A 15615-nucleotide genomic window follows, 5' to 3' on the forward strand; every position below is an offset into this window, starting at 1 on the left:
ACAAAACTATTGTTTCTGCATAGCAGTAACCGGATAATGCCTTTCTGAGAAAAAAAAAATTTACTAGTTGATATTGCGATAAAAGATACAATTTGGCATCCATTGGGTTTGTTAATTAAACCAACAGTAGTAGGCAATTATATCATCATCCCTCCCTCCTAATCTCACTTATGACCACCCAATTTGAGATTCATGAACTGTTTTGGAAGAAATAAGCGTGGAGAATTAGGATAAGAGAGAAGAAAGAATTTATTTATTTAGGATTTATGAGCAGCACAATAGAAGAGAAAGCGATCGCTAAGCTTGAGAGTAGAATTTGGGTTTTGTCTTTTTTTTTTTTTCTCTTTTTATTCATCTTTTAACAAATTTTGATCCCTTTCTTTGTTATATTGAGAGCAGAATTTGGGTTTTACCCTTTCTTTATTTTCCTTCCTTTATTAGTTTCACAGTAAAATTTGATTCCTTTTTTTGTTATCTTGAGAGTAGAATTTGAGTTTTTGTTGTTTTTCTCACAGTAAAATTTTTTTTTATCTTGCATCGATGAGGATAAGAAAAAGACAAATTCATGTTTTTCTTGCCAAAAGAAACAAGCAGAAGGTCACCATTTATGAACCATCTGCTGATAGAGGAAGAAAACAGGAAATAAGAGACAAAAAGATTAAATCCAAACATGTATTAGTTAATAATTAAAAAGATAAATACATATCACTTTGTCAAAGAAGGAACACAGATTGGGGTAGAGGATTGGGATTCTTGTATTCTCACTAGTAATGATACTAAAACTTGTTTGTTTTCAAAACTTTCTTTCTCATTCATAATTTTTTTTTCCTTCCTTTCTCTCTCATATTCCTTTCTCTCCCACAAAAAGATTTCTCTTGTTAACCAGTAATGTTTTGTGAGAGAGAAAGAGGAAATATAAAAGAGAAGGTAAGGAAAAAAACTAATGAATGAGACTGAATGAGTTTTGAAATCATTATTAGTGGGAGTACACATGACACAATATTATTGAAGGGGTAGGAAAGGGGGCACAAATGGGGCAGGAGATTTTCATTCAAGAAAACAATGATCAATGATATGGAAGATATATATTTCTTGGAGTGTGATGTAACAAAATTTCGCATAAACAATTAAAAGCTCCCAAACTCGGAGGGCACTAATAACTTTGCAAGATTTCATCTACCATGAGGGGGACTAGTTCCCTTCAATGTTTGTCCTCCGATTGATCATTCCCCCCACCTCTGTACTCTCTGCTTGGCTGTTTCAGCCTGTAAAATTAATTCCAACAAATGACTAATGAGACAATGTCACTCTTTAAATGAAATAAATACATCAACAATGTTGCAGGACGTCGAGTTCTACCTCCTTTTCCCAGTCGCTTCGCATTGTTAATATGGCCAAAATCACTGTCTGAACAGCAGTTCCCCCAAAGATCATCCCACCCCAAATGCCCTGGTTTTACCAAAACAAAGAGATTGTCAACATTTCCAGGGCAATGCAAATAGTTAACATCAATCCCAGATATTTCACTAGGAGCAAATACTTGTAGATAGAGAAATATTCAAAGTCCAATGGTGAAGGAAGGGATAAGCCTTACCCTAACACCCAAGTGGAAAACCCATCCCATCAAAAATCCAAGTGGGAGTCCAATAATATAATAGCAACCAAGGTTTACGTACGCTACAGTTGCTTGCCATCCGGATCCAACTGCCACTCCTGAAACAGTGAAGAAAAGAAAACATGTATCTAAAATTTAGTATTAATCAATTGAATGCTTAGTTGACCCGTCTTAGGAGGGAAAGTCACCTGATAAAACAGGTTGAACACTATTGAGGAGAATCGTGACGCCTAAGAGGTATGAAAGCTTATCAACCTCTTTGAGGACATCAGAACTCGAAGTGAATATCAATGCCACCTTGTCACGAAAGATGAAGATAAGTACGCAGAAGAAAAGACCAATGATTGTCGATTGCACCACGGAAACCTTTGTTGCAAATTTGGCTCCTTGGCCATTGCCTGCTCCAAGCTCATTAGCCACCCTTACTCTGCCAATATCAATTACAATTAGTTTTATCAGGTTCAAATTTTATTTGTTAAGATCAAAGACTTGCGAGTGAAAGGAGAAATTGGTTTTGGCTAAGTCATATTCCATTATAGATGCTAATTATTGATCCTAGTTTGGTGTGGATTGACATTCGGATGTTGTGCTCATAGTCATAATGACATTATGAACTTGAAGAATGTATTTGTCCTAGGAAGATATGCAATTCTATCTCTTAGAAGACAAATTCGTTTTTGGCATTCTAACAGAGGTCAAATTTTCTGCTAGCCCCTTTACCTATTACTATTATCAAACTTAGTCAACAAAGTGAAAGATTAGAGTTTTACAAAGATATGAAAAGATAGTTAGAAAGTCGATTGGAGAATTGACCAAAAGATGAAGGGGTTCTACTTTTGTGACAAATGGTCAAATATTATTAGTGTGTAATACTCTATAATATTAATTACTAGGGTGTATAATTAATGGGATTGAGAATTGTTTCGTACCCTGTAGCAGCCAAGAACGCCATTGGAATCATCATCTCCCATCCATTGATACTCATGCTGCCAAATCATAACAACCAAAGGACAACCGAGTCCAATTTAGACGTTGATGAATGAATAGTTTTAGAGAAAATATAACAAAAGGCACGAGAGTCAGAATCATTTTCTCCAAAGTTTTCTGGTTGAAGTAGGGACTTAATCGGATACAATAATACGTAATGTAATTCATCAGTAATTAATATTAGAAAGAATTCCTATTTGTGACTAATCATACTCTCACTTCGACTGAAAAGTAAAGCAAAAAAATTGCTATTTATGAAGGTATATTGCGTGGACTGGGAACCACCAAGAAGTGGAGGAATCAGGAATTAATTAGTGAGTAATGACATACCAGACAGACATGGCATCCACAGCCAAAGTGGAGGAATCAGGAATTAATTAACGAGTAATGACATACCAGACAGACAAGGCATCCACAGCCAAGGTGGCATTTTGCAGGTACCCAGTCATCAATATCAGTATCCTATAGTACCAATTCTCCAAGCTGCAAAGGAAAAGAACCAGAAGAAAGAAATGACTGATTGGTCAAATTAGAAGAATGAGATTTTAGTGGATATACCATAGCATGACTCCAGAAGCAGCAGAGAGTTTAAGGAACTCCCAGAGGCCATTAAATGCTTGTATAGAGAAACCTGTCCATGACAAAGGGCAGCCTCCAAGGACAGTGTATCCGTAAAGCCCCAAAACCCCGACCCACCACGAAATGTCCAGCGCCACAGAGGCACCGATAACACCCCAATCCAAGACGTTTACGAATAGCCAACTCGTCAACACATTGACCCCCAAGGCAACAAAAGAGACGTAGGCTAACACGCTAGTCTTGAGCTGGCTTTGCAAGAACCTTTGCAATGGGAACTGAAACGCGAAGCTAAAGTGCAAAGGGATCATCCAAGCTGCCACAATTCCTGACATCTCCGCCACGTCGTCTGGCTGTCCTAGAAGCTTCAGAAGCGGGGTGGCGAATACGTAGAAGGGCAATAGCAAGAAACAGCAGAGAAATAGAACAATCCATGATCTTTGCATGTATACCCCTAACATGTGATATTGCTTGGCACCAAAAGCTTGACCGCAAAGCGTTTCTAATGCACTTGCCATTCCTAGCTGTTGGTCAAAATCCCCACACACCACACAACACCCCCCCCACAAAAAAAAAAAAAAAAATAGAGACAAATTGTAAAATGTAAACTGAAAGAATACAATCTTTTCTTGCTTTGAGAGAGGAAGAGATTGATTACCAAGAGGCCAAAATTAAAGCCAACTATGACAGTGTTGGCTATGGAAATGGCAGCGAGCTCAACATCACCAAGGTGGCCTGCAAAGGCTTGGGTGATAATGTTCATGGAGTAGGCTGCAACGCGGCTGATGATGGAGGGTCCCACTATGATCCATAGCTTCTGTGTTTCAATCCAAAGTCTCGTAGTCAAGTCCTTTTTTAGTACCAGATCTTTGATGACCACTTCTTCTTTTGATTCATCCTCTGGTCTTGATTCTGTTAACAAAGGTTGATGGACCTCGTCCCCGTTCCTATGGATACTATCCATTAGAGAGAATCTTGGGTTTGTCGAACTCTAAGCACAGGAAGAGATTATAGTAGAATTTAATTTATTGAACAGTATTCCTTCCAGACCCTTTTATGAGAGAGAGACATTTAGTGGGTGGCAGTGGTGGACACACATACGGTACCTGATAGAAAAAAACGTGGATGGCTAGCATTGAGACTCCACAGGACTAAGGGATTGGCTCCTTTGTAGTCGTTACAAACAAGAAAGATGGTCAATTCTTGGCTTGGCCAACTGTTCACGTGGATGTGTTGAAAAATTAGGTGGGAAAAGTTTGATGAATTTGTGTAAAAAATGATGTTGTTTCGTCTCTCTGTCTGAATTTGTACGTATTCCTTTCAGACCAAGATCAATTAATATGCTAGAGGCACTGATTTTATCTATAATTCATAATTGATGGTGCTTTGTATAATTATTTCTATACACAATCCAAAAACTATAGTATAATTATATTGAATTTTCAAACTCTACAAATTTCTTAATTAAAAAAATGTTGATGACAATAAATGACCATTTATGATTTTATGACAATGTATTAAACTATGCATTAACAATATATTGAATATAAATATGATTTCTGATTTGTACAATATTCAAACACCAATATATATATATTTTTTTGTTGAATATAAGAACCACAAACCGCAATAGGTGGCATTTATTTTTGTGGCTTGAGATGAAAGCCAAATTAATTAGCAGTCACATGTCTAGTACTTCATCCAACTATACATACGTACATACGTAAAGAAAAATTAATTTTTTTATTTTTTGATGAATAAATGTAATTGTAAATACATAACATAACTAGTCTGAATCAACATATTCCCGTAATTTACTTGTAAATAGGTCATAAATGTTCATCATGATCCATGATTAATTGATGCCCACTGATTTTTGAGTTCAACCCAAGGGATGTATCCTGTGTTCATATATGAGGGTTAAGGGTTTATACTCTGGTGCATTACATGTATGAAATGTGATATTAACATATATCCATGCACCCAATTCTCTCAATGCGTATTAATTCATATGGTACATATGTTAGGTTTGGAGCTATTGATTTTATGTTTAATTTATAATAATTGATGCAATGTACAATTCAAAATTTCTTGTAATTTCTGTAAATTAATTCAATTTTGGTACCCACCTAACACTGTAAAACCCCAACACGTGCACCAATGGTCGTAGGTTTCTATAGTACACTACATCAACTTTATGAGAAGGTTCATATTAGCAGTCATCATTGCTTTAAATGCCCGGAAAGAAAAGTCGGTGACAATGGGAATGGAGAACTGTTCACTTTGAAGGAAGTCGTGCCAAAGGGTAGAAGAAAAGTTGAGCAAAGTGCTAGGTCTAGGCTGTAAAGCTAGGTTATGTTGGGTAAGGTAACGATCCCTACATGCAAAAGAAGATAACAAGCAAGGACGATCAAAGCTCTATCCTTTCCCCTCTCGTCCATGGACATAATTAGTACGTTCACTTCTCTAAACAAAGGGACAAAAAAGCACGTACGAGAAAATAATTTATGGCACTTTAAAAGCGAAACTGTTTTTTGTTTGCTTTCTAGCTTTCAGAAAGCAACCATAGCTGTGGGCTTAGTCGTAAACTCATCAATGGGGCTTTCTTCTTTTTTACTTTTGGATAAAATGCGTAAAGAGTCTTAAGACGCGATCAAGAAATGAAAAACCAACCATGAAAGGATGCGATAGCTAGCATTTCTGGCTCCCTAATTCACATTTGACAACTCAAATTGGGTTCCGACTCCTTGCTGCTGGAAGCTAGCGGCAGATTAATGAGGTGGAAAGTGATGGTAGACAAATTAAATTCTTTTAATCAACAAAGCTTATACATATTTAATTATTTACGGCCATTCATGAAAGAGACATTGTTGTATTCGGTAAGAAATGCTTGTGACTTCGGCCTTTAGCTAGCAAATTACAAGATGATTTTATCATAGGTTTTGGAAGTTTGTTGTATGTCGTTTATACCTACTAGGTGGGAAAGTACAATAGAAGCTATAATTTTATTGGCGATTAGCTGGGGATGGGGCAGTGCATAAGAAGAAAGACCACGATTGAAAAGATAAACATCAACTCATTCCTGGGACCTGCGAACACAAAATCTGATATCCTTTCATTGGGCTTAAATGGCTATTCCAAATTTCAGGCAGGGTTACTACCTTGGGTCCCCAATCCAGCCCAAGAATTTTGGCCGAAGTACGAACTCTTTCTGGTATTCAATCTTTCAGTGCATCACAAAATAATCCATTATTATCATTCCGGGTTTCCTGTTGCAGCAACTGTATGTAACTGTTTTTACAGGCTTTACAAGTACTGTAGAACCAGGAAATTAGCAAACAAGGAATTAATGAAAATAGAAAACTAAGCACCTGAGCTTAGCTTGAATGGTTTAGTGAGGTGGAAGTTCGAATAAATATCTCAAGTTCAAAGTTCCAACGACACTCTTGCACCGACTAGAATATCCCTTTTTAGTTTCAACTATGGAACCAATCCATGGAAACTTGGAAGATGTAGATATGAGCCGGGCATATGGTGCATTTCACTCATTTTCAATTGGTCAACAGTACCCTCTTTCACGTTCTGGGTGCTAAATTTTGGAGCAATAAAAAACAGATTGAAACAGGTCCAGACATATCCCTGTAGCTATGTTATGTCTACCTTGTAGCTATGCCTTTCCTTCATTTTCACAAAACAGGTCCAGACAGAACCTTGATTCACTCACAGCTTGAAGAATCAGCATCATAATACAACACACGTAAGCACACTCAAACTGATGTTATAAGTAGGAAGCTGTGTCATTTGATATATGCATTTGAGCCTTTTGTGCCTGTAAATGAGATTTTAGACACACGAAACTTAATAACTCTATATAGGAAAGAAAAACAACCAAGAGTATTCAAAATTTCACAACATACCTCTATTTCCCATTTGCATTTCATTGTGATGATAGTTAGTATCAATGTCTGGACCACAGTTCCACAGATCATACCAGCCCAGATACCCTGGTTAAACAAATTGAAATGCTTTAGTTCTAAACACTAGATATTCAATGTCCTGTAGATTAATAGGACAAATATAGTCATGTTTCATGCTCTAGTTCAACAGTAATGTCCATTTTTTATAATTTTCATAAGAGAACTTTTTTACCAAATACTTCTCACATTTTATGATTACTTACTGTGATACCAAATTGAAGCAGTCCCAAGAAGATACCAAGAGGCACTCCAACTATATAGTAGCTACCTATGTTGACAAATGCCACTACAGCTTGCCATCCAGATCCAACTGCCACGCCTGAAAAGACTTAGTACAATGATAAAATAATACGACAAACTTTTGTTCGTGATTTCAAATAGCAATTTGCTATTGAGCTTTTGACCTGAAAGAACTGGCTGAATACAGTTGAGAAGAACGGTGAATGCCAGTAAGGTTGAGAACTTATTAACCATTGTAATAACAGGAGAACTTGAGGTGAAGATCATTGCAAGTTTCTCATGAAAGCCCATAATAATTGACCAAAAAAAAAATCCGACTGCTAGAGATGTAATCACAGACACTATAGTCGCAAATTTGACACCTTTTGCATTGCCTGCACCAAGCTCATTTGCTACACGCACACTATATTAACAAAACCTACATGTTAGAAAGAGTAAACAGGGATGTATGAAAGAGTAAATAGGGGTGAGAGATGAAAAACAATCAAGCCAATAAATAATTCAAAATCAGTTGTATCACGATCCAAATGCTCCACAGAAATACATCTTTGTTTTATATGTAGACTAGAATCCATTCTATTTCTGATCAAAAGAGTCTTTACACTAACACCAAAAATTGGAAAAAAGTCTTAAAACTGATTCTGTGGGAATCCGATGCATTTGGTACATCCAATGCCAGATGTATGGATAGGTGATGCTTCAATATTTTATAACATATGAATGTGCGATTGTGATTCATCATTTTGCTGGAGACGCTACAATGAATAAGATCATCATCAAAACCAAAATTACAGAGTAAAATGCTTCAGACCATAAAAAAGGAAATCACAAGTATTCATCAATAAGAACAATTCAGTTTTAAAGGAGAGATAAATGTTCTATTAAAATTTAAGTTAAAAGTCAATAGGAGTTGTTTGTTATGATGAGCCACCATTTCTGCATAGGCACTCTTTTCAGCTCTAAATCTATTGCACATTGCGTTGCACATTAACGATGAACAACTTAAAGATTTTGTAGTTAATCAGCTGTAGATTGAGATTCAACTTAAATCTTCCTCTTCTCCTTCCAATTTTTTGAAACTCCTATTTGAATTGACTAGCACTTGTACTGTGAGATAGGGAGAGGGACTTACAACCAGAAACATACCCAGTTGCAGCCAAAAATCCCAGCGGAATCATGGATTCCCAGCCAAAGATTGATATGCTGCCAAATGGGAAATTGAAAATTTATCAACAAGATGCAGCAAAAGATGAAAACAACAAGCAAGCAGTAGAATCTTTTGGAAAAAAAAAAAAAGGCAACCCAAGGAAGTGGAACCGACCAAATTGAAAGAGCATCAATTGCAATTTCCGTATTGTGCAAATATCCAGACACTATAATTAATATTCTGTAATAGAAATTCTCCAACCTGAAACATCAAAATAACACAAACCCAGATTATTTCGCATTATAACCAATTCAATTATCAATAAATCAGGACAGATAAAAGACCAATCACGTACAAAAGCATGACACCAGAGGCCAGAGAGAGTTTGAAGAAATCCCAAAGCCCAACGAAAGCCTGTGAAGAAAAACCATTCCAAGAAAGTGGACATCCACCGCAAACAGCATAAAGAAATAGTCCCAAAACTGACAACCACCAGGAGATATCAAGAGTGATAGCAGTCCCAACAATCCCAACTCTCAACTTGTAAACAAAAGCCCAGCTCACTAACACATGAACTGCAAGAGCAATCGCAGAAACCCAAGCAATCACAGCAGTCTTCAGTTGGCTCTGTAAGAATCTCTGCAATGTGAACTGAAACGGGAAGCTTAAGTGAAATGGTATTAGCCAAACTGCAACTAAACCTGTTTGGTCTGCCACGTTGGTTGGTTGTCCAATTAGCTTTAAGATTGGAGCAGCATAAATGAATAAGGGAAGTAAAAGAATGGAACAAATGAAGAGAACAATCCATGAACGTTGCATGTATATACCCAACATTTGGTGTTGTTTTGCTCCATAAGCTTGTCCACATAGTGTCTCTAATGCACTGGCCATTCCTAACTATATAAGAAAATTACAAGCTTATAAAGTTGGGGGTTTTTTTTTTAAATCAAAATACAAGGAGATATTTTGAGACGAGAAAAATAAGGAAAATGCCTATAGGGTTGTTAGTTGTTACCAAGAAGCCAAAAGTGATGGCAATGATGACAGTGGTAGCAATTGAAATGGCAGCGAGATTGAGGTCACCAAGGTGGCCAGCGAAAGCTTGAGTTATGACAGTCATGGAAAACATGGCCAGACGGCTGAAGATGGAGGGACCTGCAACTAGCCATAGCTTCTTTGTCTCGAACCAAATTTTGCTTATAAGATTTGTCTCTTCGGGTTCCTGCTGTTGGCGGTGGAAGTGTCGACTTTGGTCTGTGGTTGAAAGAATCAAAGGTTCTTCTTGTTCTTGCTGGGTCGTGCCCATGTCTCGGGCGTCTGGCAGTGAACCTCAGCCTCTGCCGCTATGCGACAAGGAGAGGCTTTGAGTAAGTAGCTCAGGGACTTTGCAAACAGGCCTCTTTCAATTTGTGGCCTTAACGGGCCTGGAATTATTGATCCTGGAAAATGGGCCAGTCTGCTTCCAACACCAAGTCACAGAGGGAAGACTGCAACGCCAAATCTGGACCTCCTAGGTTGGGCTTTTGAAGAGAATTTTATCTACAAGCCCATTAAATATTAAATTAATATCACGAAAATGTTATTAAATATAAGTTCCTCTATTTGATAGTATTAAGATTAGGTTAATATTTAATGCATTGACAATGTATAGCTTCTATACACTATCAACTCACTAAAATATGACACTTCATTAATGAGGTAAGATAAAAAATCTTAAAGGACTAAACATTAAATATTAAAAAGTTTATAATAATTAATTAAACAATTTTTTTTTTCACTTTTCTATCTCTCTCCTATATTCTTTTTCTATTCTCTATCTTTATCTCTCTCCTACTCCATCAACTTCTTCTCCTTTTCTTCTATTATCTCTTCAACTCCATCATCTTCTTCTCCTCTTCTTCCATTAAAATTAAGTTTTGCAAAATTCTATAACTTCAAAACGCAATTTTTAGACTCTTTTCTTATTCTTTTTTTTACAGAGATTGTGAAAACATATATTAAAAAAAATGAGAAAATAAGATTAAATATACAAATCTTATAAGCAAAATTTTATTAAGTTAACAATTTTGCTTCTAATTAACAAGATTAAATAAAAAATTGTTCTTTTTTATAGAAGCCATATCACACCTTCCTTTCTCATGGTGTTGTAAAGGGAAATTCACTTTCACTCAGGTAGTTAATTTTGAAACCCTTGTAAAATGGTTTGTAACATCACATCAAAATATGACTGATTTTTATTTAAAATCTTGAAAATGTGTGGTTTTGTTAAAAATTAAAATATTTACATAAGATATCATATGAACAATGATTTTAGTTTAAATACCAAAAAACATGTGATTTTCTTTAAAATCTCATATTTAAACTTATTAACATTTTGGGTTTTAGTAAAATGGTAAAATAACACCTCAAAAGAATTTTGGTTTTGATAAGAATTTGGAGTTTTATAAGTGCATTCTAAGGAAAAAAAAAACCTAATGCTTGTGGAAAAAGAACAATTTTGGACTTAATGTCTTATTTATAAGCAAAATTGTTGACTAAATAAAATTATACTAATAAGATTTATTTATTTGAATCTTGTTTACTCAATCTCTAAAGAATAAAAAAAGAATCTAAAAATTACTCTTGAAGTTACAAAATTTTGCAAAACCTAATTTTAATGAAAGAAGAAGAGAAAAAGAAGATGATGCAGTTAGAGAGAAATAGAAAAGAGGAGAACAAGAAAAAGAACAATTAAGAGAGATTGAAAATGAAAATATTTTATTTTTTTAATTAATCGTTATAATTTTTTAATGTTTAATTTGAAATCCTTAAAACTTTTTTATTTTACCTCATTAATGAGGTGATACATTTTAGTGAACTGATAGTGTATAGAAATTATACCCTATCAATGCATCAAATAAAAATCCTTAAAATTAACCTTCAGCTAAGCTTCTAAGTGTCAACAAAATTGCGTGGTCAAAATACAATTCCAAGTGGAAAAAAAAAAATGTTTGCAAAGAGCTTAGCTTTCTTTGCGTGAGAAAGTGATGGCTAAGCATGTGAAGTGCAGGTAGGCAAGCTTTCAAAAAGTCCCATATTTCTTTGTGACAGTAGTTTGATTCCTTTAAACATTATCAAGCAGAATATATATATATATATCCAAATGCAAAATGCCTAGGGCTTTTCAAACAGTTCACTTTACAGGACTCATGATTCTCTTTAATACTGTGCAAAAATCCTCCAAGTTGGTGTTTTATTATGGTATGTTTGGTGTTAGTAAATGATGGGAGTTGTACACTTTGGACCACGCATGCGGACAAACTAACACCACGTTTGGGTGGCTTGATTTTCAATTAAGGAAATTAATATATTCCTGAAACAAACTTAATTTAATTTGATTATTATGATTATGATTAGATTCGGTTTACTTTAACTAATTGACTAGTCTGGCGCCAGCAATGGCCAAGCCCTGCTTATCGCCGGATGAACTGGGTGCTGTTTCTCCCATTGAGAAACCCAGATTAATTGGAGAAAGCCCCCATCCATGGCAAATGACCCTGAATTTTTATTACATATTGTGGTCTTCTGGTTTTTTTTGCAATGGATTAGTGTTTGCCTTTAATGAAAGGTACTATGTACAGGATTTAAAGCATTCCCTCCAAGCAGAAATAGGCACTTCATGCTCTGGCTCTCATGATAGAAATCATGAAAGATTATACCTAACCACAAAAATAAGAAAAACAACACTTGAGGGGGAAAAAACTGTGTCTAGCCAGCAGCCACAGCAAACTTTTATATATATATATATAACAAATTCGTTGAACCACGTGGGCTAACTAAGAGTCGAAGATATATATATATTGAAAATCAATGGATTTTGTTAATTAATAACAGGCATTGATAAGTACTAGTAAGAGAAATATGCAAGCACGTTTTAATACAAAGGGATTAGATTGAAAGAACCCAGAATAAAAATAAAAAACAATTTCAGAGTTGTTGATTATTTGGTTCCAATTTTAAAGTATTTAGTATTTAATTTCATATCGTCATGCATGGTTTATTCTATAGATATATACAGCAACCAATAATAATGGGTATGGAGCGCACCCTCATGGGAACTTACTCAAAATATTATGATTCTCAAATCTTAATTCGGCCTTGGAAGCGAAGGTCATCCAATTGTTAACGCAAGGGACAGCTAAAAAATATGCACAATGTGCATGTGATATGTTAAACTTAGAACACTTCCGAGCCCACAAGTGGTACAAATAGAGGCCCTCCGCAGCCGAAGTATTCATCCCTTGTAGCAATTGTAAGTACTGCATAGGGAGATAGGAAGCATCTCGTTTCCACCAAAATGGCCTATTATTACAGTTCTCCACCACCACCGTCACCATCTCCTCCTCCTCCTCCTCTTCCATGCAACCATATCACGGCACCACCTCCACCAAAACACCACCACCACCATCACCACATGCCATCGCCACCACATCATCATCATGGCCACCATAAGACTCCACCCCCACCCCCGCCCCCGCCACCACCTTATCCAGTTTCTCCACCAACCCCGACAACCCTCCCAGTATCACCTCGAAAAGCAGCTCCAAATGCACCGCCACCATCACATTACCGTGCACCGCCAAAACCAACTCCAAGTACCCCTTCTAGTCCAGCTCCAGTGCCCTTGCCGCCTCCTGCAACCCCAGGTACTCCTCCAAGTAAGGGATCACCTCCTAAACCCTCACATCCACCAAGCCCTGGTAAAGGTCCAACCCCACCACCAAAATTGCCACCATGTAAAGTGCCACCGCCAGCAGCTGCACCAGGCCCATACATTGGTAAAACACCTCCTACTCCCCACAAGGGAACACCACCGCACTCTGCACCGCCAGCTAAACCACCAAAATCTTCATCACCTCCATACTCGCCACCAACTCATTACGTGCCACCACCAAAACCAACACCGGGAGGCTTATCTCCCGCACCATCACCAGCTCTTTATGAGACAACCCCACCTTTCAGTTCTTTGCCACCATCATCAAACGCAGCAGCACCACCAACACCAGGAGGCAACCACACAACTATTATCGTCGTGTGCGCTTCTCTCGGTGGTGCCTTTTTCCTCGCATTCCTTTTGGTTGGTCTCATTTGTCTAGCGAAAAAGAAAAAGAAGCCGGTGATGGTTCCTGCAGCAGCACCTTGCTCTGACGAAGAACATCAACAAGCCTGCGAGACAACCCCAACAAACCCATATGCAGAACAATCTGTGGCAGTACCAATTGGGGACGACGCTCATATTCACCAAGCTATAGGCACCGCCGCTGTTGGTTCACATGTTGGGGCCTCGGGTAGCCCTCATTGTGAACCAGGGCTCGATGGCTGTTCTTCTCATCACCGAGCTAACTATTAAATTAATTAGTTATTCAAGGTTTGTAATAATTGAATTGCTACTTGCATGTAGCCCTAGCTACTTAATTTGTCTTTGTGCCAGTTCATTGTCGTTTGTTGGCATTTGTAATAATAAGTTTCATGAATTTATTAATTTGATTAATTGTTTACAACGTGTTTGTTGACCTTCTGCTAGTGCTAACCATAGCAGTAAAGCTGGGGAGCACCTTGACAGGAGCCAAAATATATGACTTCCACAGTATATTACAGACTGTGACTTCCGTTTCATACTTGGGTTCTAAGTAAATTCAAAGTGATAAATAAATAAGGATTTCTTCCTTCGTCTCAATCAAGATTTCGGTTTAAGTACTCATGCATTGATCTTTAAAGTAACAGGTTTTGCATTTCAAACAAGACCAAACACATTCTTATTGTTACTTAGGCGACTAGAGTAAGACAACACTATAGCTCATTGAAGCATAAGTTGACGTTAAAATCAGGTGTGCGGACGTAATATTTTATTTATTAATATCAACAACAATAATACAAGAACAAACAATTTATTTTTGTTAAAGGAAGGCAAATCCTTGACTGCTCTCTTATTACAAACGAAGTTATTGATTCCAAACGAAAAACAAGCAGAGCGGGATCCTTTTTTAAGTCGATTTTGAAAAGACTTTTGATTGTGTCGACTGGGACTATTTTGATCTCATTATGCAACTGATGGGCTTTAGTAGCAGATGGCGGGATCCATCAGTGTATCTCCACAACCTCAATCTCAGTGTTCATTAATGGGTCACCCACAACACAATTTCACATGCAGATATGCCTTAGACAAAGGTGTCCCCTCTCTCCTCTACTTTTGAACATTATTGTTGAGTCCTTTAGTGTTCTATGCAAAAATGCAAATGTTCGCAATATCTTGCCTTAGGTTTACATGGCAGTGATATCTCTATCTCTCACATTCAATTTGCAGATGACACATTTGTCTTCTGCCAACCCTATCTTGAGCAACTTCAAAATGTTACCAGAATCCTTAAAGGGTTTCAAGCCATCTTTGGACTAAAAATCAACATCTTCAAAAGCAATCTCATTGGTATCAATCTAGACCACCACATAGCCTCTTAATGGGCCTCGACTATTGGCTGCAAGTCAGGCATCCTTCCTATTAATTACCTCGAACTTCCTCTTGGCATTAGAAATAATTTTGTTGCACTCTGGCAACTGATTATTGAAAAATTCCATACGTGGCTGACTAGTTGGAAGGGAAGATAGCTTTCGATTGGTGGTAGATTAACTCTTATCAAATCGATTCTTGAAAGCCTTCCACTTTATTACCTTTCCATCCTTAAAATTCCTGTGGAGGTTAAAAACAAGCTTGAAAAAATTCAAAGAGACTTCCTATGGTCAGGAGGTGTTGCTAAAAAGAAATTTCACCATGCTAATTGGCCCTTGGTTACTAGACCTAAAGAATGCGGAGGGCTCGACATCATTGACTTGGGTCTAAAAAATCAAACCCTTCTTAACAAGTGGATTTGGCGTTATGCCAATGAGCCACATTGCATGTGGCGACAAGTAGTGGCCTCCAAAAATAAGCTTGACCAGCAAGCTCTCTTTCCTTTCAGTCGAATGTCCAAGCGCTCTATCATTTGGAGAAATATATGTCGTCCTATGAATTCTAGTGATCCGCTTCATGGCATGATTGT

General features: G+C 37.1%; 3 protein-coding genes across 10 annotated transcripts; 1 reads left to right on the plus strand and 2 right to left on the minus strand.

Annotated features, from left to right (window-relative positions):
• Positions 1–658: 658 nt before the first annotated feature.
• Positions 659–4243, minus strand: LOC18591752 (protein DETOXIFICATION 27-like). Its single transcript, XM_007018065.3, has 8 exons — positions 3837–4243; positions 3161–3702; positions 2999–3085; positions 2545–2601; positions 1804–2042; positions 1595–1713; positions 1360–1449; positions 659–1265 (listed from the first exon to the last, which is right to left on the minus strand). Exons 1-8 carry the CDS (start codon positions 4140–4142, stop codon positions 1224–1226), a joined length of 1482 nt encoding a protein of 493 aa, XP_007018127.3. The 5' UTR covers positions 4143–4243; the 3' UTR covers positions 659–1223.
• A 2165-nt stretch (positions 4244–6408) lies between these two features.
• On the minus strand, positions 6409–9884 carry LOC18591753 (protein DETOXIFICATION 27-like). 8 transcript variants are annotated; one of them, XM_088808759.1, is made up of 9 exons: positions 9558–9698; positions 9370–9439; positions 8898–9181; positions 8717–8803; positions 8542–8598; positions 7560–7798; positions 7359–7474; positions 7096–7182; positions 6409–7007 (listed from the first exon to the last, which is right to left on the minus strand). In XM_088808759.1, exons 2-9 carry the CDS (start codon positions 9394–9396, stop codon positions 6957–6959), a joined length of 948 nt encoding a protein of 315 aa, XP_088664885.1. In that variant the 5' UTR covers positions 9397–9439; positions 9558–9698; the 3' UTR covers positions 6409–6956. The 8 variants fall into 8 exon arrangements, with proteins under 8 accessions (XP_088664885.1, XP_088664884.1, XP_017980772.2 ...); XM_088808758.1 differs by having other exon boundaries at positions 8898–9193; XM_018125283.2 differs by lacking the exon at positions 9370–9439 and having other exon boundaries at positions 9558–9884.
• A 2798-nt stretch (positions 9885–12682) lies between these two features.
• LOC18591754 (uncharacterized) lies at positions 12683–14082 on the plus strand. Its single transcript, XM_007018068.3, has one exon. It carries the CDS (start codon positions 12879–12881, stop codon positions 13929–13931), a length of 1053 nt encoding a protein of 350 aa, XP_007018130.3. The 5' UTR covers positions 12683–12878; the 3' UTR covers positions 13932–14082.
• Positions 14083–15615: the final 1533 nt, after the last annotated feature.

Source organism: Theobroma cacao, chromosome 8 (genome assembly GCF_053813885.1).
Source record: "Theobroma cacao isolate CCN51 chromosome 8, ASM5381388v1, whole genome shotgun sequence".
Lineage (NCBI taxonomy): Eukaryota > Viridiplantae > Streptophyta > Magnoliopsida > Malvales > Malvaceae > Theobroma > Theobroma cacao.